The sequence below is a fragment of the Grus americana genome, chromosome 12 (assembly GCF_028858705.1).
Source record: "Grus americana isolate bGruAme1 chromosome 12, bGruAme1.mat, whole genome shotgun sequence".
NCBI classification, from domain to species: Eukaryota; Metazoa; Chordata; class Aves; order Gruiformes; family Gruidae; genus Grus; species Grus americana.
In genome coordinates, this window is record NC_072863.1 from 11,242,095 (window position 1) to 11,265,335 (window position 23,241).

At 43.0% G+C, this 23,241-nt stretch overlaps 1 protein-coding gene across 1 annotated transcript; it reads left to right on the top strand.

The window, feature by feature from the left end:
* Nucleotides 1–290: 290 nt before the first annotated feature.
* GCNA (germ cell nuclear acidic peptidase) lies at nucleotides 291–22,921 on the top strand. Its single transcript, XM_054838890.1, has 9 exons — nucleotides 291–619; nucleotides 1,459–1,505; nucleotides 5,564–5,995; nucleotides 7,207–7,378; nucleotides 8,305–8,449; nucleotides 10,258–10,396; nucleotides 15,002–15,206; nucleotides 17,195–17,326; nucleotides 20,967–22,921. The coding sequence occupies exons 2-9, from the start codon at nucleotides 1,502–1,504 to the stop codon at nucleotides 21,022–21,024; spliced, it is 1,287 nt and encodes a 428-aa protein (XP_054694865.1). The 5' UTR covers nucleotides 291–619; nucleotides 1,459–1,501; the 3' UTR covers nucleotides 21,025–22,921.
* The last annotated feature ends 320 nt before the right edge of the window (nucleotides 22,922–23,241 follow it).

Here is a 23,241-nt window from a genome sequence, read left to right on the forward strand (position 1 = left end):
CCTGGGGAGGAAGCCTGGCTGTATTTACGCTTGCATCCTCTCCTGTTAGCAATAGCTCTATGACTGGCAGAGTTAACAATACTTAGGACCTACGTGTGTGTTGGCCGATGTCTGGCTCAGCCCTTCAGCTGGAGGGCATGTCGCTGGCTTGTCCGCCTGCTGCTCCCCGCCTTGTGCGCAGGCGGGGGCCGGCGCGCATGCGGCCTGGGCCGGTGCCCCGGAAGCGATGCGGCGGGGCGCGGGCGATTTGAAGCGGGATGGAGCGGACAGCGGTGCGGCGGAGGCCGCTAGCCCCGTCTACCCCCACACCACCCCGTTCCGGGTCCCGGCGGGCTACTCACACTCTCTTTCGTTTGCAGTTCGAGGAGGCACGGGACGGAGTCTCGCCGCAGCAGAGGGGCCCGCAGCCCCCGCGGGGCGCTGAGGGCCGCGGGGAGCGCCCGGCCACCACCCCCCCCACGTACGGTCGATGCTGGGGGCAGGCGGGGAGCGTGTCCGAGGGACGTCCCGGTGGCGGGCCCTTAGACTCGTGCGATGATGGCTCTTACTGCGGTTTGGCTTCAGGCGGACGCAGCCCAGGGAGAGCAGCCGCAGGGAGCCGGGGCCGACGGGGCGGCAGGTGAGGTGGTGCTCCGTGGGGCAGCAGCTCCATTCCTAGCGTTCTTCGTTATTGATCATACCTAAATATAACTTTAGGTTACGCCTTTGATTGTTTTATGGTAATTGGTAGGTATTAGCATGTTTCAGACTTATAATCTTTAAGGTTTGGGTAACCTTAATGTAATTAAAAGAAGCTGTCTTCATATTTTTAAGTAATTGCATAGTGTATTTTTCAAGTTGTTAATGTTTGGGTTTTGTCAGAAAATGAAGCTAATTTGATAGAGTATTATCACTTGCCTCTACATTTGCATGACAATTGCAGTCTAACTGGTAATGCATCCTTTCTGCATCTTAAAATAGCTTTATAAAAGCTACTGCAGTTTGCTAAATACTTGTGGCAACCCTATTAAAATGTACTTTATACAAAAGCAGCTTATTTCTCGTTGCATGTTTTGAGGTTTCAGACTTAGTATAACACAGTGTTCTCTATCTGATCATATACCAAATGTAAGATGAGAAACAAGCTTTCTATTCCTTCTGACACCCAATTTGAACTTAAACCAATGTAATGTCCTATGCCTGTGTCTCCAAATGGCTCAATCTTTCAGATTTTGACAGTGATTGATTACTACTTGAATATTAGAACTTGTACATTAAAATGTATAACAACCATATAAGTTCTAATATTTCTATCTTAAATAATTTAAAGCAGATCAGCCTATTTGAATTGTTCAATGTTTTTTTTCAGTATATATTTGGTTCTCGGTGTTCACAGGTATTTCTGACCAGTAGAGATGCAGATTCACTTGCTGTTGACCTAGTGTTCTTGATACTATTCTGCATTTCATTTTTTTGCAGTCGTGCCCTGTACTTTTCCTCCAGCAGTGATGATGAATTTGCAATGTGTAAGTAATAGCACACGTATGTTTGTTTGTTTGAAGGAGTGTGAAGAGGACACGTTTCTATGTAGTTATAGTGAAGTAATTTTTAAACATGATTTTCTTTCATTGCTCCTGCTGCAAAGTACGTTTTCTTCTTGTAGTATAGTGTTTGTAGCTATATGCCACAGTGAGCGTTCTTGAATCTCATGTCTTAATTTTGTATGCTTTTTGCCTTGCATTATTTTTCTTGTTGCCTCAGTTTTGTCTGTTCCCTGTTATACACTAGCTTCCTTCTTAGTCAATGGAGCATCTTTGAATAAACGTTTTCTCTAAGCAGTTATTGTTCCAAACATGTGTAAACTACTCAGAATTCCCTTTTATGTGTGATGGCTTTTTCTGCATGAGTTGAAATGAAAATACGTGCAAAGAGACAAGAAACCAAAGAGAATTGATTTATTAAGTAGCAAGTCATATTTTTTGGTAAGCTTTTGGTTTCCTGTGATCAGCTATCAGCCTTACTAGTTTGGTGGTGCTTCATGGTCTATGAATGCTGTGGTTACGATCATCTAAGCAAGCTGCTGGCTGCTAGCTATTTGTGCTTCAGTGAGTCACCCTGGTGCGGTGGCTTGGAAGGCAGCAGATACTGTGTTTACTTCTTTTGTAATGAGCGTAGTGGTGAAGACTACTGGGTGCTACTACTGAAAATAACATTGCTCCAAGTACTTTTTGAGCTTCGAGGTCTTGAATTCTTTTCCCCCCGCTTCTGCTCTTCTTCAGAGGACAACATTCAGTCCTCTTATGCTTTTTAACCTATAGCGTGCTTTCAGGGTAGTGTTTGGGTGTAGCTCAGTGGCTTTTACTGGTACAAGAATCTACTGATGAGCCATCAAAGCTTTTTCAAGAAAACCTGTCTTCTGGTTCTGGGCTTTTATGACATAGTGCAAAGGCTTATAATCCCATTGAAGTCATTCATGCAGCTTCAGATTGTGACAACCAACACTCCATAACTGCTATTTTGGCCCATTATGTTTTGAAGAAGGGATGGTTGTTTCCCTTCTCGCCAGCCTGATTTATGCTTTAATGAAACTTGTTCCCCTTCTCATGATGATGGTGTATGAAATTTTTTTATGACATTCCTGATAATCTCTCAAAAGTCACTACCTGAAGCATATGCAGTTACAGCTACCTGAACTGTGTTTTTGTGTTTAGCAGTCACCACAATGTTCCTGGAGTGATTAAAACACATTTATTTCTATTTATTTTTATTTAGTATTGAACTGCATATGGACACCTCTTTGCAGTAGGAAAACTACTACCTACCATCATTGAAATGCTTGGAGAAAATATGATAAACCTATTTAATTCCACCCCCAATGATCCATATATATGAGGAGGCTATACTGGATACTGTATAATGTAAACCAGTACTTCTTATCTGGCTTTGTGCTAGGCAAGGATTGAATAATGAAGGAAATGCTAAGACAGCTGCTCTCAGCTTTGAGGAGCTGAGAGTTGGAATTATACGTAAAGGATTATTATGGGGTTTTGGGGCTGGTTTTTTTTAAAGACTTTAGATGGAGTTTTTACTAGTTGCAGACTTTTCTCTTAAAAATGCATAACAAAAGAAACAGAACCTTGTTCTTAATTAATACTTTATTGTTTCAGTTTTAGGTAGAATGAAAATGCCCAAATCTATTTCTAGAAAGGTGGATGCAAGGAGGGTGCTGTAATTAATGATTTTTCAATGTTTATATTTTAGTTTTCTACATCACATCTCCTATTCAGAATGCAGAAAAACAATAAAAAATTTTAGTGATTTATAGGCAGATACATGTATAGGAGTGAGTGCAGACAGAAGAACTGTTATGTGTTTAATCTGCATCTTCAGGTCAAATGTAAAATGGCGTGTTTGGGAGTGTACATGCTGTATTGCCATTCCTATTAATGGATGTAGTTGGACGTTCATCAGCTGCTGTGAGCAGCTGATAATATTATATTGGGTGGCTTTTTTTGATTGCCTTTTTAATAAGGCAAACTTATTCTTCTATTTTCCTGCTTATGCCTACCTTTTTTTTCACATTATTTGCTTGTTTTACAGTTTGAAGGACTTAATTGATGACCTGGGTGACTACTTAGACTTAAAAGTGAGAAAGAGCACAACAAAGAATGGCAAGTAATTGTCCAACAGCAAATACGAAGCAGGAATTTTAATGGGTGGAAAGATGGCATTCATTGCTGAGCTGAAGTTTCTGAGAGAGCTAGTTAAACATAAGATCGCTTTGTCTCTTTCTTGAGGGTAACAGAGGAGAGGCTTTTCTGTTTCCTCTGGGTGTAACAGAGGAAAGTATGGTCATACTGTCCTGACAAGTGTACATTTTGAAGCATTGCTGTCGATCTGCAGATGCTGTGGACTATCTACTAGTGTTTGGGTCTATGAAAAGAGTAGCAACTCATGGTTGATTAGACTGAGTTGTAAATATGGGATGATCATTGTGGAGAGAGGATTTAGGATATGCAAAACTGCATTCCTGTGGCAGTACAAGCTCATTCTGTGGCCAAAAGACACTAAGTAAAGAAAGTAAGTAACTGTTGTTAAGCTAGATACCTTTAATTTGATGCAGATGTTGGCAATCAGGCCAGTCTTGCCTATGGGTGTTGCAGGGCCACAGATAGGGTCCTTGAATTTGCAACTTCTTTAGCCAAGATCCTATGTGTAATCCTGTTAACATTGGGTACAAAATGCTCTGGCAAACCATGACTTGAGGGGTTTCAGTGCTTGTCTGAGCAGAGGATCCCTGTTTTCCCCCAAGGGATGGAACATGCCTTGGTTTGTTAACATTCAGAGCCTGACTACAGTTGTGTGGTGCAATTCTCATTGATATGAGCAAACTGGACTTTCCTAGAAAGAGTGACAGGGCTCTGGAATTCTTGACACAGCCACTAGGCCAGTGATATAATTCTAGTAGATGAGGGATGATAACAGTCATCTCATGTGAAACTGGAGAAGCTCTGACCCCGATCGAGAAGGGTGGGATCTCTTGCTGGTGGTGTGAATGTCAACCCTGAAACAAGTATGCCAACTGAAGACTGTAAAAAGCTAATGGAATGGTTTCTGGAGGGGAAATGGAAGCAAAGTGGACCAGAATCATCATTAAAAAAAAAAGTCACCAATAGATTTGACGTGATCCCCTCATCTTGCTAGGTGAAATCTGAGAGTCAGAAGCCTTGTTTGTTGGCAAGTGTGTGCTTTGTGCTGTAGGTTATGGTTGATCAGCTAAGGCTGAGCGTTTTTTAAGTCACCCTTCACTTCGTGGTTTTATAAAACTTTAATATGAAATGTTTAGCCTTACTCTTACACGCATGTAGCTTTTGTTACTGGGAATGAAGATTATGCCAGTGCTAGCTACCTATCAGGCGTAACAACCCTGAATGGCTGATTGTCCGGGGTTTTGGCTGGGATAGAGTTAATTTTCACAAAATGCTGGGAAGGACACAGCCAGAATAGCTGATGCAAACTAGCCAAAGGTATATTTGATACTATGACATCATGCTCAGTGTATAAGCAGGGGGGAGCGGGCTGGGGAGGAGGCATTGCTGCTCAGGACAGTCTGGACACCGGGCTCTGGGCAGTGAGTAAATTGTACTGTGTATCACCCGCTTTGTATATTCTTTTAGTGGTGGTGGTGTTTTCTTCTGCTGTCCCAGTAAACTGTCCTTATCTCAACCCATGAGTTTTACTTTTTTCTTCCAATGTTCCTCCTCATTTTACTGAGGGCAGGGGGGAGGGGAAGGAGGACTGAGTGAGCAGCCTTGTGGTGCTTACTTGCTGGCTGGCGCTAAACCACAACACTGATGTATACATAGATGAGATTTAAGCCACTTCTTTTTTTTTTTTTTATACATCTTTCAGTGACTTTCCATTTAGTATGATGGTAAATGAGCAGCATCTAATAAAGAAAACACAAAGATATCTTTCTATTCTTTGTGTTTTCCTATCTTTCATGGGATATTTTGTGTTAAGACAAAGGCAGGTCTCCTAAATAAAACTACCAAAACTTTAAGCTGTTTCTTTTGAATTGCAGCACAGAAGGATCTTCAGACCCCAAAGAATTTGATGACTTTTGGAAAGAAAAATACTTGCTGCCAAGAATTGCAGTATCCAGAGGCTTCAAGTGACACTGAAGATTCTGTCTTTGTAGAAAGTTCATGGCATGGCTACCAAAAAGGTAGAGTGAAAGACTTGAAAGAGAGTTGGAGGTGCATTAAACTCCCACCTCCACAAAATCTGAAAGAGTCAATTTCCAGAGGCAGTCCAGACTTGCTTCCAGTTCCAGACTGTGAAAAGAGTACAGAAAATAAAGTGCTAAATGTGGCACTACAAGAAAGTACAGAAGTAGAATCAAGTAGCTCAGATGACGAATTTGAATCATTAATAGAACGGATAAGGAAACGAAACATACCCCGGAAACGAATCTTAAGCACAAGTAAAACTGTCTACCAGCCAAGCAAAATAGGTAAGCAATTGTTCTTAGCTAACTTGCAAGCTAATGTATTGACAGCACGTGCTTTAGAAGTGCAACCCAGGATCTTGCAATTGAATTTTGATGCAATCAGAAATTACTCTGGTGGTTTTGAATGATGTTAACTAATTTTTTTTAATATATGATAGCAGTTAATGTAAAGCTGTCATTTTGGTAAGACTGAAATTTTGAGCAGTTTAGGTGCTGTTAATTTACTACTTGGATTTATAATTTGCTTTATTTAAAATACAGTTTATAATAGGAATTTCCTAAATCAGTAGCTTCTCTCCTTTGACAGACTGAAGTGAGATCCAACTGAAAGATTGCAAAGAGAGGAAAGGGCTATTGCTGAGTTAAGACAGGTGAAAACAAATCTCTCTAGAAAAGTCAACACAGGGTGCCTTCCTCACTAACAAGGATTACTTCAGGTCAAGGAGACCTATGGAAGAGGACAGCTGACAGCATGCAAATATGCCCTGGGAAAGAGCAAAATTTTTTTTGTCCTTATTGGCATCTGTCAATGTGGTCTAGAAAACATATTCTAGAATAAGTGAGCTGGCAGCTGCATTGGCTTCTCTGTATATGGTTGAATAGCGAAAGGAGATAAGTGGCCTAAGTAAGGGAACAGGTATAGAAAAGCCAGCAGAGAACCTCTACTGAAACCACAAACCTTGAAGGGGTCCTTGATTTCTGGTTTGATGGTCAGTCATCTTAGCAATCTGTCCAGATGTGGACTGGGAAAAAAGGCAACTGTCTGATCAGAACTTGCCTGTGAAACAAATGATGTGACTTGTGGTACATTGACAGAAGGTTAGAAAGTTGTTGGTGTTTTTTTTTTTTTTTGTTCTAATGGTGTCTCTGCATTACTGCTCCCAATGTGCTGGTAATGTATTTTAAATTGGTGAAATGTCACAGCAATGCCTTAGTGAGGTCACAAATGCTTTTCCCTCCACTTCCTCCTAGTTGAATGTTTGAAAGTTGGAGTCTACCGCTCTTTGATTGAATGGTAATTTTTGTAGCATATAACAGTAAATTACCTTTCCATCAGTTGTAAAAGCCTTTGCTTTCAAGAATGCACAGTAAGAGTGTGTATGCTGAGGTGGAATATTTGACTTTTTTCACCCTTCTCTGTTACCTGGTTGCTGATGTTTATGCTTCTGATTCTTTGACAGTGTGTAATCCTGTGACTCTTTCTGTTGAACTAGAAAACATCAAGCCACCCTCTGAAGATGCCCAGCCCTTGAAAGGCAAGGGAGTTGAGATACCAAGGCCAAACTCAATTTCATTTCAAGAAACACCTTCCAGTATAATGGCTTCTGCAAGAATTCCCAGGAACGAATTAGGTAGTTGCTCCCAATCAGCAAAGACAGAGAAAAGGTAAGTGTTTCTCCCTCTTTACTATATTCTGGGACCATTTTAGATAGACAAAGAGATGCTAAGCATTTTGCCTAGGATGACGTTCTGATTTTTCTGGTACCAAGAAACTTCTGCTACCAATTCAGCAGTTGTTAATGGTTATTAAGTAGCTGGAAATCAAAGCTTTCAATTTTGGGTGTGAGAGGGAGAATATAAGCTAATCTCCGCTAAGAGGAATGGATGACAAATAAATCTGACAAATGTCAAATCTTTGTAAATGTTAGCTCTCTTGCTATTCCTTGTCTTAGAACAGCATACTTCTAACGTGCGCTGGCAATAAAGATTCTATCTCTCCAGGTGTCTGTGTCTGAAAATATACCAAAACTGATTCTATTAGCAATTCATGCCTTTTAACAAGCTTGTCTTGATATTTTTGACCTGTATCCTTATAACTTGCAGAATTCATGTTTCTTTTTCTATATGTGGATGCAGCTTAAGCTCTTCAGAATGTCTTTTTCATGTCTAATAACTGCCTTTATTCTGCCTTTTAGCCATGTGATGTTTTCTTTAGTCATTTTATAATTGTATATTTGTCCTGACTTTTGGCTGGATAGAGGTAATTTTCATAAGAAGCTGGGACAGGACACAGCCAGTACAGGTGAACCAAACTAGCCAAAGGGATATTCCATAACATATGATGTCATGCTCAGCATAAAAGGGGGCTGGCCAGGGCAGCACAGCTCCAGGACTGGAGGGAGGAAAGGGGAAGAAGGCAGTATAAGCGTGTGCACCCTGCTGGCCTCATGAGGGCAAACTAGTGAAAAGAGTCAGGAGAGGTTTACGCCAGCGGCAGCATCCTGGAGACCTTTATTGGCTATAAAGTGGCTGTTAGTTTTCAATGTGATATTTCTGTACTTCAGTAAAATGCTTTATGGGTTTTCTTGCAGGTTCATGGTGTGCTCAGTGCCTGGCTGTTTCTTGCAAGATCTCTCAAATCCGGCTTACCACTATGTGAAGTATTTCAAGAAAAATAAAGAGGAGCTGGCACAGAAGCTCTACTGTCTGTATAATAGTACCATCTTTGAGCAGAAGGTTGGCTTCAAAACAAAAGCTACAAATCTAAAATGCTCATTAATATGTAGCTCCTCACTTTTTGATGTGATTTCTCTTTATCCTCTTCAGTTAGTGGAAGCTAAGCTTTATAGCAATGGCTTATGTTTGAATTAGTTCAAGCGATTTCTTTGAAAGGGGGTTATTACACTAGGATGCAGCAGTTTTCAGCTTGGCTTGCTTTCCCAGCTGTAATGGTGCACCATCCTTAAGTGAACAGTCTGGATGGTGTCCAAGAGTCTTTGAGAGAAACTGCTACATGAGGGGCCTGCATCAGTTTCATCTTTGAAGAAGTGACTGATATTTATCTTTATGTATTTTCTAGTACCTGCATGGTCAACAAGTCAGCAGCCCAGGAATGTTTCTGTTGCTGCTTCTGTGGTAGCAGACCTCAGCAAAGGCAGTTATGGCTTTCTGCTGCTTAAAGAAGCTCAAGGTTGCCTACCACCATTGCTCATTCAGCTTTTACTGAAGTAACGTGTACTAGTGAACTCTACAGTATTACTAATAGCTAGTTGTTTATTGCCTGCAGCTGATGAAAGGCAAGTAGCGGGAACATATGTTGGGGAGCAGGGAGCTGATAGATAAAAGCACTTCCCTTTGTTGTTAGGGCCTATTGCCTCATGCTTAGTCATGCTACGTGCAGTCTTCATTCCTATTGCATGTTCATGTCTGCATTCTGGAACAGATTAAAAAGCTGCTTATCCTTTGAACAACAGTTTTGGGTGAACTTAAAGCTATAAGTTGTGCTTCAAATTGAAGGCTCAATTTCAGAGAACTGCTGTCTTGGCCTTTACATTTTCTGGGATACTGGAGACCCTCCTCTGGTGAAAAATGTCCTTGTGAGGAAGGACACTGCCCTCGTTAATTCCAACAGAACTTTTTTCAGGAAGGAAAATGTTTCTGTGCAGCTGAGAAAATATTGCTGAGCTGACCAAGGACAGGCTGAGGTCATGATTTCACATAAGGCTAAGCTGAACAGGCTCACTGTTGCTGAAAGCAAAACATCTTGCTCCCCAGTGCTTCAGCCCTGTACCTGTGCTGGCACTTACTACTGTTGGACCATTTACTTAAAATCATTAACTAATTTAGATGACAGAAAACTTAGTAACAGAACAGAGCTAACCAAGATAATTATGATGAGGGCTTAAAAAAAATCAGGAGCAGCACAGAGGATAACCAAGGGGTGATTATTCAACCTCTCACAGTGTGAAAGTGCAGCAAATTAAAACAGCAAGTTGCAGGTTCAGAACAACCAAAGCAAATGATACTTGACCTGGGAATTATTAAGCTGTAGAACTTCTGATCATAGACTACTGTCGATGTTAACAATGTGTATGTATTCTTAAATACACGCTCTCTTTCTCTTTCCCTGCCCTGCCCCCCCAAACCACCAGAAAACAACTTTAAGGGCATTTTAACGCAAAGGAACCATATGTGGCTCAGTGAGGTGTTGTCTTGCAAATGATTAGCAGTTGGGAAGAGTACTTTTTTTGAAGAGACAATTCTCTTTTATGCCTGACCTGTCCTTGTATTTCCTCTTAAGCAGCATGTGTTAGCCACAGTTGGAGGCAGAACAGAGGATTTTTTTGTCTCATTCTGCATTGTGAAACTCCCAGTGTTGGTTACAGAAAAACTGGTGATGGGATAAGAAGCCATGGAGGGTGGGTTTGCATCTTAAGTGACAACAGTGTTAAGGGCACTAAGAGGCATTTGTACTGGCTTTGCAGTAAACATAAGGGGAAGCCAGAGGGCCAGAAGAAGAGTACATGTACTGTTTTGTTTTGCAGTTACCGGAGAAAATGGCAATAATCTGGAATAAGAAAATGAGAAAAACAGCAGGATATTGTGTAACTGGGCAGACAGCAGGTCCTGAAGCAAGGCGTTATGCTCGCATAGAACTTTCTGAGAAAGTCTGTGACTCTGCAGGTAGGTAAAAGGTATGTTGATTCTTCTTTGAGAAAGTGAGTTCTTGAGAGAAAAACATGAATCTGAGGCTTAAGAGATCTGGAACTGGACCCTGAAATTTCATATCACTTTGAATAAATAAGTCCAGTAATGGTAGTACGTGTCCTCACAACCCTTCTAATAGGCTGGGCAAATTTACAAAATGTGAGAACAGAGATGTATTCATGCTAACGGCAGTATTTTGATTACATTATTGATTTGAAGATCTATATGTTACTCTAATTCTATAGGTACTATAATGGCAATCTAAAATCTGGCTTCCTTCGTGACAGCTAGCCATATTTAAAGCTGAAATAAAGACAGATCAGTGCCAAATTAAGTACTATCATGTGGTGGGTACTGTAACTCTTATTTCTCCCTCATTCCCCTCCCAATTTGAGGAAATGAATGTTGCAGTTACTGTAGGAGAATCAGTTCTCTAATTAATAGAATACTTTGAAGTAAGCTTAATAAATTCAAATTGAGAATTCCCAGAGTACCCTGGGAATCTACTTTTGAGGGCTTAGGAGTCCACGAGTGCTGGTCAGTTTTTAAGAAGCACTTTTTAGAAGCACAGGAGCAGGCAATCCCATTGTCGTAAGTCAAGCAGAAGTCCATCTTGACTGAACGGGGAACACCTTGTGGAGCTTAATAGGAATAAGAAATTGTATCATCTCTGGAAGTGAGGTCAGGCTTTGCAGAAAGATTAGAGAGAGCTGTGGCTTGTATATGTAGGGAGAAGACATGAAAGGCTAAAGCTCAATTAGAGTTGAAACTGGCCAGTGTTGTGTCAGACAAGAAGGGCTTTTTGAAGTACATTAATGGCAAGAGGAAATCTAAAGAAAACATTGGACTGATACTTGTTGAAGATGGTCATATGACTAATAGGGATGAAGAAAAAGTGGAGGCATTCAATGCTTTTTCTTTTTTAATTTGCCTTAGTCTTTAATAAAACTGACAGACCTTGGGCTGCCCAGTCCCCTGAGTCGGAGGACCACGAGTGTGGGAACAGTGAATTTCCATTTGTGGACTGTGGTGGGTTGACCCTGGCTGGAGGCCAGGTGCCCACCAGAGCCGCTCTCTCACTCCCCTCATTCACTAAACAGGGGAGAAAAGGCATAACGAAATGCTTGTAGGTCGAGATAAGGACAGGGAGAGATCACTCACTAGTTATCATCACGAGCAAAACAGACCAAACTTAGAGAGGGAATTCATCTAATTTATTACTAGGCAAAACAGAGTAGAGGAATGAGAAAATAAAATCAACTCTTAAAACACTTCCCCCCACCCCTCCCATCTTCCCGGGCTCAACTTCACTCCTGGCTTCAACCTTCCCCCCCCTCAGCGGCACAGGGGGATGGGGAATGGGAGTTATGGTCAGTTCATCTCACGTCATTTCTGCCGCTTCTTCATCCTCAGGGGGAGGACTCCTCTCATCGTTCCCCTGCTCCAGCATGGAGTCCCTCTCACGGGGTGCAGACCTTCAGGAGCAAACTGCTCCAGCGTGGGGTCCCCCACGGGGTCACAAGTCCTGCCAGCAAGCCTGCCCTGGCGTGGGCTCCCCTCTTCACGGGTCCACCGGTCCGGCCAGGAACTTGCTCCAGCGTGGGCTTCCCACGGGCCACAGCCTCCTTCAGGTGCCTCCACCTGCTCCGACGTGGGGTCCTCCACGGGCTGCAGGTGGAATCTCTACACCCCCTCATCCTTCCTCCATGGGCTGCAGGGGGACAGCCTGCTTCACCATGGTCTTCACCATGGGCTGCAGGGGGATCTCTGCTCCGGCGCCTGGAGCACCTCCTCCCCCTCCATCTGCACTGACCTTGGTGTCTGCAGAGTTTCTTACATCTTCTCTCTCCTCTCTCTGGCTGCAAAAGCTCTCTCTCTCTAAGTGTTTTCCTCCTTCTTAAATATGTTATCACAGAGGCGCTGATTGGCTTGGCCTTGGCCAGCGGCGGGCCCGTCTTAGAGCCGGCTGGCATTGGCTCTGTCAGACACAGGGGGAGCTTCTAGCAGCTTCTCACAGAAGCCACCCCTGTAGCCCCCCCACTACCAAAACCTTGCCACACAAACCCAACACAGGACACTGAAATTGTCAGGGACCAGGGGTATCAGCTGAATGTTCACAAGTCCCTGGGACCTGATGGGATTCACCCCAGAGTACTGAAGGAGCTGGGGGCTGTTATGACAGGACCCCTCTTGATAATCTACTAAAGGTCTTGGGGGTCTGGGGAGGTCCCTGCTTACTGGAAGCTGGCTAATGTTATTCCAATTTACAAGAAGGATGTGAGGGAAGACATAGGTCTGTAGTTTTCTAACCTAACTTCCTGGAAAAACTAAGATGATGATCATACTGGATACTATTGAAAGGCATTTAAACAATAATGCAATCATCAAGCACAGTGAACATGGGTTTGCTAAGGGGAAATCCTGTTTAACTGATGTGATACCCTTCTATGATAAGGTCACCCACCTAGCAGATGAAGGGAAGGCAGTGGAGGTAGTTTTTCTGGATTTTAGCAAGGCTTTTGATACAGCCTCATAGCATCCTTCTGGAAAAGTTGTTCAGCTGTGGGATGAGCAGGTTCATGGTGTGCTGGATGAAGAACTGGCTGAAGGGCAGGTCTCAAAGGGTTGTAGTGAATGCGGCTACATCTGGCTGGTGGCTGGAACCAGCAGTGTTCCTCAGGGTTTAATTCTAGGGCCAGTCCTGTTCAGTGTATTTATCCACAATCTGGATGCAAGAGTGAAATGCATTGTTAGCAGGTTTGCTGACGATACCAAATTGCGAGGTGCTGTTGACTCTACTGAGAGACAAGATGCCTTGCAGAGAGATCTAGATAGATTGGAGCATTGGGCAGTGATTAATGGAATGAAATTTAACAAGTGCAAATGCTGGATTCTGTACCTGGGTGGACTGATGCTGGGCACAAATATAAATTGGGAGAGGATTGGCTGGAGAGCAGCCCTGCAGAAAGGGGTATGGGGGTGCTGGTTGGCAGCAGGCTCGAGTCAGCAGTGTGCCCTGGCAGCCAAGAGGGCAAACTGTATCCTCGGGTGCATCAAACACAGCATAACCAGCCAGTCAAAAGTGGTGAATATCCTACTGTAGTCAGTGTTGGTTCGGCCTCACCTTGAATACTGCGTGCAGTTCTGGGCCCCACAATTTATAGAAGGATGTGAAGGTCTGTGAATGTATCCAGAGGAGGGTAACAAAACTGGTGAAAGGGCTGGAAGGCGTGTCCTATGAGGAGTGGCTAAGGACTTTAGGTTTGTCTAGTTTGGAGAAAAGGAGGCTGAGGGACGACCTCATTGATCTCTATGGCTTCCTGAGAGGGAGGTGCTGATCTCTTCTCCCTGGTATCCAGTGATAAGATGTGTGACAGTGCTTCAAAGCTGCACCAGGGGAGGTTTAGACTGGGCATTAGGAAGCATTTCTTTACTGAGAGGCTGGCCAAGCACTGGAACAGGCTTCCGAGAGAGGTGGTTCATGCCCCAAGCCTGTCAGTGTTTGAGGCATTTGGATGATGTCCTTAAGAACATGCTTTTAACTTTTTGTCAGGCAGTTGGACTGGATGATCATTGTAGGTCCCTTCCAGCTGTTCTAATTGCGGAGAAAATTCAGTGCTCCACTCTAGTTGTTTCTGGATGAAAAATCTTAATGTTACAAAAGCAATCAATGAATCTTGGTCTAAATAAAGGTGTTTCAGGTCTCAAAAAAACTCCAAACAAAAAACCCCAACTGACCGGAAAAAAAAAATCAAACCAAGCAGATTAGGTGTGCAGGGAAGTAACTAGGATGCAGAATTAGGGCTAATCACAAAACTGGAAATGTGCTGAGTAAAACCTTGTTTTGGGGCATTTTATCTTATCGAAACATTGTTAATTCCAACCTCCAAAATAAATCTGTCATGGTTTAACCCCAGCTGGCAATTAAGCACCACACAGCCACTTGCTCACTACCCCCCACAGTTGGATGGGGGGAGACAATTAGAAGAGTGAAAGTGCAAAAACTCGTGGGTTGAGACAAAGACAGTTTAATAGGTGAAGTAAAAGCCACGCATGCAAGCAAAGCAAAACAAAGAATTTATTCACCACTTCGAATTGGCAGGCAGGTGTTCAGCCATCCCCAGGAAAGCAGGGCTCCATCACCTATAATGGTTACTTGGGAAGACAAATGGCATCACTCAATGTCTCCCTTCTTCCCCCAGCTTTATATGCTGAGCATGACATCATATGGTATGAAATATCCCTTTGGTTAGTTTGTGTCAGCTGTCCTGGCTGTGTCCCCTCCCAACTTATTGTGCATCCCCAGCCCACTCACTGATTGGGTGGTGTGAGAAGCAGAAAAGGCCTTGACTCTGTGTAAGCACTACTCAGCAATAATTAAAACATTGTTTTCAGCACAAATCCAAAACATAGCCCCATACAACCTACTATGAAGAAAATTAACTGTATCCCAGCCAAAATCAGCACCCTCTTGTATCTTAAAGAATGAATGTCAACGGTCTGAAGCAGTGACCAAGGATGAAAGTCTGTACTTCCCCATACCTGACTGATCTTAATGTCTTTTGTTTGCCTTATGCCAAGATCGTCTTCGAGACACACTAGTTCACGAGGCTTGCCATGCAGCCACCTGGCTGATCAATGGTGTTCGCGATGGACATGGACAATTCTGGAGATTCTATGCCAATAAATCAGCTGTGATTCATCCGGAACTGCCAGTAGTAACACGATGCCACAGCTATGAGATTAATTACAAATTCATCTATGAATGTGTTCTGTGCAAAGCTACGTGAGTAATGTTTTGATCTTGCATATGACTATGTATTAACTTTGCCTCTAACTTGGCAGTCTCCTGTGTCCTAGAAATCATGGTTCTCTTAAACTGTGAAGCAATTGGGATACTGAGTTGTCTGTTCACATTTCCTGAGTCCACAGACCCTTACTACGTGATTCCACATGTTTGCTTCTGGGTAGTTTCAGTTCCAGTTCAGAGGTCAGGACAGGCAGAAGTGTCTTCTGAGGACCATTGGTGATGACAGAAGGTCTTTGGGAAGCAGTAAGGGATCAGAAAATGTGCCTCAGCTTTGAAGGACATGGCAGGGAAAGGTCACACCCCATGTGGTTGCTCTCACTTTACAAACATTGCTCCCGTTATGTAAATTTGGATTTACTTCCTACTGTAGTTAATACTGAGTTAACTTGTGAAAGTTTTTGACCACTTATCTCAGATTTCATGATCTACACTGATCCTATTACAGGCTTTTTGGTAGGTGGTGGTATTTCCCGTCTTAAATGAGTACTACATCAGGAGTATTACTTGTGGGCCTACACTGACAGAACAATGACTCGATCTGGCACATCCCTGTAGAATGTATGTAAGCAAAGTACTAGGGTGTGGTGCAGAAATAAGGCATTCCAAGTTCTTTTGAAATCTGTCCACATTTTACAAAGTAACATCTTTTTGCCATGACAACAATCTAGATTTGATCCAAGGAAAAACAGTCCACAAGGGAGTCCTAGACTTGCCATGGTGGACTGAGTTACTTTTTATATACTCACCCTTGTAAAGATACTGAGGACCATCTGATGCTGAAAGAAGTCAGTTAGTAGTCACTAGAATTCAAAAGCGGAACAAGTCCCCATAAAAACTGGGCACAAACTGGGTTTTGTATCTTGATGACTTTGAATTAAAACTAAACATTTTGACTAATCTTGTATCTTCATTATGGTAGTGCTAAGTAAAACGTAGAGACTAACAATATAATAATTTCTATTGGTTTAAAACTCATAAAAGCTATAGTCAGTTTTCTAGTTGATCTTTTACCTCATGGACTCTTTCAGCTTGTGTATATATTAAAGGAAGAATAGATGTCTGCATCACACAGATGTGAGCAGCACTGTGATGTGAAGGATTGAAGCTAGGACACAGATCTACTGATAGATTGCAACATTGGTCATAAGACTTCTGTCTTGTTTACTGTATTTGTGAAATGAGAACTATATACGTTGCTGAGATCAAATAGAAGAAATAGTTGCTATAGTAATTTCACAGGTTTCTTACTTTTCATGGGTATGAAAGGTGGTGTTGCCTTTTCTGGAAGTTCGTAGCTGATCACAGGCTTCTACGTGTAATGACCTCAGTCTCAGTGGGAAAGCATGAAGTTTTGTGAATTCAGATCTGCATAGCCCAGGAAAGTGGCTGACAATAGTGTGAATTTTTAAAGATTTTTTAAGAATTATTATTATTCCCCCCCTAACTTTAGGGGTTAAATGCAAGCTTAGAAAACATGCACGGGACTTTTTTCCTTCAGGATCACATGTGCTACTTTAAGAAGCATTTTAAGGAAATAGTATTTTGTATATGAAAGAATCTTCCTGAAGTGTTTAATATGACTATGCAATGCATTAGTTGCTTAGATGCAACACAGCATTGAGATGATTTGATGGTGATGGCTTTGAGGAGAAACTCCAAGGGGTAGCTGTTACATGGGATGTGGAGGTGTTTTGAAATGTTGTAGTACTTCATACTACTAGGCTGAGAGTAAAAGAGACAGAGGGAAGAACCAAGCTGAAAAGGCAGTGGAAAAAGTTCTAGGGTAGAGAAATGTGTAATACAGATTTGATTGTTCCACTGTGTGAAGTATGTAGTCTGTCTCCTATTCTAAAATGCTAGCTTAGAAATCTGACCTAAGTAGCCTGGCAGAAGAGAAAGAAATCCTTTCCCACGAGTACTGTCTACCGCAAGTGTGAAATCCAGTACTTATTTTTCCATTTCAGGGTTGGACGTCATTCCAAGTCTCTGGACATAGAGCGCTTTGTGTGTGCATTCTGTGGGGGTCAGCTGGTCCTGAGTCAGCCCACTCAGAAGGATGGCACTCCTGCTAGGACACATCTAATGCCCTTTGCAAAGTATGTGAAAGAAAACTATGGACTTACTAAAAGGGAGCAGAATGGGCTGAGCCATGCTGAAGTCATGCGGAAACTCAGTGCTGATTTTGCTTTAAAAACTAGGCTTCAAGATTCCTTGTAATATCTCAATACACTTCCCTTCTTGATGCCACTTAAATTTTGTATGTAGTAGTAAATGAGTCTAATGTGAGTCTAAGAACGTGTTTCAGAGGATTCCAGATATTTTTAATATTTTAGCATTAAATCTAATAAAGAAGGCCTTACAGCCTTTTCTGAAATGGGCAAGAGTGAGCAAGAAGTAATGATGTAGAATGTCCATGCCAATACATGAGTCAGGGTATCCTCCTTAGACTTCAAGGAAACACCACCTGTGCCTGGGAAGGTGCAGTTCTAGGCCCTTCGTGGGACTGACTTGCTATGTTTGTCTGGAATTTTCTGAACAGTATTTACACATAGTGCTTCATAGCATGTCTTCAGTGACTCCAGTGAGCAACGGATTTACTCTTTCATCTGGGTAGCTGATATGCCATAGACTCTGTATATGTGCCGAAGAACTGCTAGGTGTACATCTATCTGGGATTGCCAGATGCAAGAAAAATCCAGGCTCATGAGCTGAAATCCTCTGATTCTGTCTGGATGACTTCAGGCAGGAAAAGGGGCAGACCTGAGGAAGGCTTCAACATGGGTTCAGGCATTCTCCCAAAGAGTTTCTTGAGTGATCCTTGGCTGTTTTTATTAAAAGTGGTAGGTAGATGATGCCTCAAATCTGTTAGAGAAAGCGTGAGTTTCTGCAAAGCCATCTGGCCCTTAGTTTCTGATTAAATTTTGATTGCAGTTGTGCCTCTGTCACTGAGATTTCATAGAAGCTAAAATAGATGCAAAAGGTCAGGTTGGGGAAAGCAAATTCAAACACTTTCCACCATAGAACGAGAAGGTCTAGTCAGATGACTGAAGTCTTTTATGTAGAACATCGCTGAATGTGTTATAGCATGTCCGCTGTGAACAAATTGTTCAGGGGACTAGTAATTTTCAATAATCAATGAATACCAATTTTATACCAACTGTGGCAATGAACCAGGCTTCTTGGTTTCAGTTTAACTGTGGCTGTGTAGGTATAGTATGTGAAAGCTTCTGATTGCTTCTAGCTAGTTTTGAGTTTCACATACAGCAGATCACCCTGCTCGATGTTGAGAATACCTCTCCCTGCTCCCTACCTCCTGCCCTGCCTTTATCCATCCTGTTACACTCCAACTGAAAAAGAAATAGTAGCAGCATATGAAGGAGTTTGAGCTGCTTCAGAAATAGTTGGTACTGAACCACAACTCCTCTTGGAACTTCAATTGTCTGTGCTGAGCTGCATGTTCAAAGGGAGGGTTCTTTCTATGCATCATGCAACTGATGCTACATTGAGTAAGTGGGTTGCACTGATAATGCAATGTGCTAGAATGGGAAACCCTGACCACCCAGGAATCTTGGAAGTGATCATGGACTGGCCAGAGGGCTGAAACTTTGGGAGTGTTGCCAGAGGTGGTGACTGGTGCTGAAGAGGCCCCACTGTATAGTAAATAACCAGCAAATGAAAAGCAGTAAGCACTATTATACTGTGAGAAGACATTGGAGGTGGAAAGCTGCTGTGTGGGGTCCTACACAACAAGTCATTGAAAATGCTGAAGGAAAAGGTGAATCCAAGTCAGTTTGCAGAAGTGAAAGTCATCCAACTGACTTTAGATATTGTTGAATGAGAAAAATCTCTACTCATTCATGGATGGTGGCAAATGCTGTGGAGGTGGTTACAGCAATGGAAGTGGACCAACTATCAGCACAGAGGTAAAACCACATGGGCTGCTGAATCATGGCAACATGCTGGTGCTCAGGTAGAGAACCTGGTAGTAAAAGTCATGTAGATACTCACATACCTGAGAGTTGTCACTGAACAACACAGAAACAATGAGCTGGTGGACCGGGCTGCTAGACTGGGAATGTAAGGGTGAGCTACTTAAGGCTCAAGAGGCCTATGACACATCAGGATGTCTAGGAAGGGATGCAACACACAGATGGGCTCATGATTGAGTAGACTTGACCATTGATCACATTGCACAGAAAATCCGTGAGTGTAAAATGTGCACTGTAGCCAAGTGAAGCAACTAAAGCCTCTACGGTATAGAGGAAGATGGCTGAAATCTGTGGTCTGGAGAGGCTACTTAGATTGGGTGTACTTGGTGAGGTGCTGGCAGCCAAGGGTGGGGGAGCTGCAGGGGTGGCCTCTGCACGAGGGAGACCAGAGGCTGCCCTGTGCTGGACATGGCTGGTGCTAGCTGGCTCCACAATAGTCCCAGCGCAGCCCCAGCTCGGCCTGTCAGCAGGGCTGGGGGGGTGGGGGCTGCCCCTGGGAAAATGTTCAGCAAAGGCCACAGGGGTGACGGGGGCGGGGCTGGACTAGAGGATGCCGGAGGTGCCTCCTGACCCACACCCTGCTGTGGGCCTGTGAGTCTGTGTCTGCAGGGGCCCATAGTCTAAATCCTTCTGAAAGCTGGTTTCGCCATAAACCAAAGGTCAGTCAAGGGACTTGCAGAAGAGATCCAGATTTTAGGAACAAAATAGCAAGATGGCTGTCCTCAGATTCCAATGGATGTGATCAACAAAATAGCAACTGTTTCTTTGCTGACTAGCAAAAAGGAAAGGCAAGCTTTCTAAGGCTTTGTGGGTTTCTGGGTGATACATATGGCAAATTACAGTCTGATTGTAAACCCTCTCTATCAGGTGACCTGGAAGAAGATTTCAAATGGGGCCCTGAGCAAAGACAAGCCTTTGAAAAAATTAAACATAGCTTAATTTAACACTTAAAACAGTTGATGCAGTAGCCCTTGGGGTAGTCCGGGCAGGACCAGATGTTAAAAATGTGCTCTATGTCACAGTAATCCAATGATAGGACACTTCCTGTGGATCTGCAATCTCACAGCCTGAATGTCAGTGGGCCTGTGCAACGGCTGCTGAGGGAAGTTTCAGGCCGGCACCTTTTTGGAGCTGGCATTGTAGCCAAAAAGATAGGCCTGTAACGAAGGCCTGCTTGTATTATATGTGATAAGAAACTATTCATTATTACTTTAGGTGGAAGGCTAACAATTCTTAGAATGAGCACCTGCTCATCATGATAAAAAGGAGGAGCTACAAGACACTTCAGGGTCCTTATGTACATACTTTTCAGAAAGGGAGGACATTAATTGCCTCCAGCAACATCCTTATCTTGCTGAGGCGTATAGCAAGCAATTACCAACACCAAAATATTGAGAAACTAGGGGAAAGGTAATTTGGGCCAGGGTCCCCATGACCACAGACCCATAAGCCCCCTACCCAATTTATACCACCTACTCCAAAGATAGAGGCGGAGGAAGGAACTGAGCATGTGTTCTAGTTTGCATACTAGGCGAAGAAATATGAACCAATTATTGTAACGGGGAGTGTACCCCTTTGTAATCTTTGTAACATTTGTGTATAAATATGACAAGAGAACCAGCATTAGGTGTGCCTGATTAGAGGAACTATCCTCCTGACACCCAGCGCTGCAATAAAGGAAATGCCTGCTTCTTAATGCTAAATTGGTGTTAAGGAGTTTTCTTTCATTCCCAAATTTCGGTGACAGTTTTGGCGACCCAGATGGGACAAGGCTTTTGAATCTCGACGGATCTGTGGGATCATAGGACCTCCAGCTGGCACCAAGGGATTCTCAGGGAGACCCTTCGATCCCCCGGACCGAAGAGTTCTGAGCATGTTCCCTGGGACAGGTAAAAGGCATTTCTCTTACTTTTAATTGTGATTTAAGATTTTGGGTTAGAGGCCCCCTTAGCCTTCAAGTAAGCTGTGGTGTGAGCTATGCGAGGGGCTATTCTACTGCAATTTAAGAATTTTGTAAGAACTTTTGAAAGGTATTGATCAATCAAGAATTTGTGTTTTAATTGTTTTGTGTTACTTTTGTCACTTTTGTCATTTGTCAATTTTTGTCTGTGGATTTTGTGGTATTTCTGTTATGATGGGTAACAAACCTTCGGTGGATGGGGGAATATTAAAGAAATCTCCCCTAGGGTGTATTTTAAAACATTGGAAACAAATAGGAGGGGACCCTCTCATAAAAAGACAACTGATTGAGTATTATAATCACTGGTGGCCAATATATAAATTGGATGATCAGGAAAAATGGCCCAAGAATAAGAATCTGTAATATAATACAATGTTACAATTGATGTTGTTTTGAAGAAGGGAGAAGAAATGGGATGAGGTACCTTATGTTGATTTGTTTTTTTCACCTTGTGAAATCATCCTGAGTGGCTGAAGGACTGTGGGTTTACCCTGCAAGACCCCCTGGCATTGGCATCAGCATTAGAAAAGCAGGAAAAGGTAGCGGGAGGCTGTGAAGGTGTTGCTCTGCTTGTAGTATGGGGCAACGGTGTTTGAAGTGTGAGCGTGATGAGGAGGATGATTTGGAATTAATGAAAGATGTTGGAGGTTGCATGGATGGTTTTTGATAACAGGGAGAAAGGGAAGGAAGTTAGATAAGAGCAACCAGAAAATGAAAGAGAGTGGAGACAGGCACGGAGAGACAGGGAAAGAGATGGTAACCTGAGAGCTGCACTGCAGGGAGCGTCAGCAAACAGTAACTTCAGGGGAGGACAGCAATACTATGGGGGGAGAGGCGGGGCCCCTCCAGCACAAAATACCAGTAATACCTTAGGAGATCATCAGTGTGCCTATTGTAAAGAATTGGGACATTGGAAAAGGGATTGTCAGAAATTTAAGGACCATTTTAGGGGTCCTATGCCTGTCAGTCCAGAGGTTCTGGAGGAGGCACGATACAATCAAGAAGCTCCCTTTCCATGTCAGTTCCCCTTAATTAAGTCCTGAAGGGGACCGGGGGAAACCTCCCCAGCGGAACCACTGGTTACAGTAGAGCTGGGAAACAGGAAAATAGATTTTCTTGTAGATACTGGGGCGACTTATTCTGTTAAATATTTGTCAAAGAAAATTGAGCGATGATACAGTAAATATTGTGAGTGCCACAGGGAAAGCGGAACAGCGTGCCTTTTTCCATCCTTTAAATTTTAAGCTCGGAAAACAAAGGGTAACTCACCAATTTTTATATATGCCTGAATGTCCTATACCACTCTTGGGATGGCACCTATTGAGTAAATTGGAAATGCAGATCACCTTTAAAGATGGTGAAGTTCAGTTATTAATCCCTGAATCTAAAGCCATCGAGGCAAGAGTTTTTATGTTGCAAGAACAACCTAAGACTAACAAATGAATTCCTGAGGAGGTGGAGAATGCCGTGACACCTTTGGTATGGGCTAGTGAGGTTGGTAGATCCAGAAGAGTGGAACCAATAAGAATTATCCTTAAACCTGGAACAAATCCAGTAAGACAAAAACAATACCCATTGAGAATAGAGGCCAAAAAGGGATTAGAAAAGTTAATAATCAACTGTATAGAATATGAGTTGCTCATATAATGCGAATCAGAATTTAACACCCCAATCTTACTCGTTAAAAAGCTAGGGTGTGAGGAATACAGGTTAGTGCAAGATTTACAAGCTGTGAACCAAATAGTGCAGGATATTCACCCGGTGGTGGCAAAACCCTATACATTACTTACAGCCCTTTTGGGGCTTGCACGGTTCACCTGGGAAAAGGGGCTGGACATTATCAGTTTGGAGGCTGGATGCTGGTTGAGGGCCGTTGGGATGTAAAGCAGAGTTAGGACGTTTCGTGTGGACATGCAAGCCTACAGCCCGAATGTCAGTGGGGCTGTGCAAGGGCTGCTGAGGGAGGTTTCAGGCCAGGCACCCTTTTGGGGCTGGCACCTTTTGCCTGGAAGCAAGGGCTGGACGTTTTCAGTTTGCAGGCTGAACGCTGATTCTGGGCAAG

What these genes read in the sequence shown, in the direction of transcription:
- GCNA (XM_054838890.1), top strand. An exon ending in TGTGTTCTGTGCAAAGCTAC is followed by an intron (nt 15,207 to 17,194) that starts GTGAGTAATGTT and finishes TTTCCATTTCAG; the next exon opens with GGTTGGACGTCATTCCAAGT. An exon ending in CATCTAATGCCCTTTGCAAA is followed by an intron (nt 17,327 to 20,966) that starts GTATGTGAAAGA and finishes TTTCGGTGACAG; the next exon opens with TTTTGGCGACCCAGATGGGA.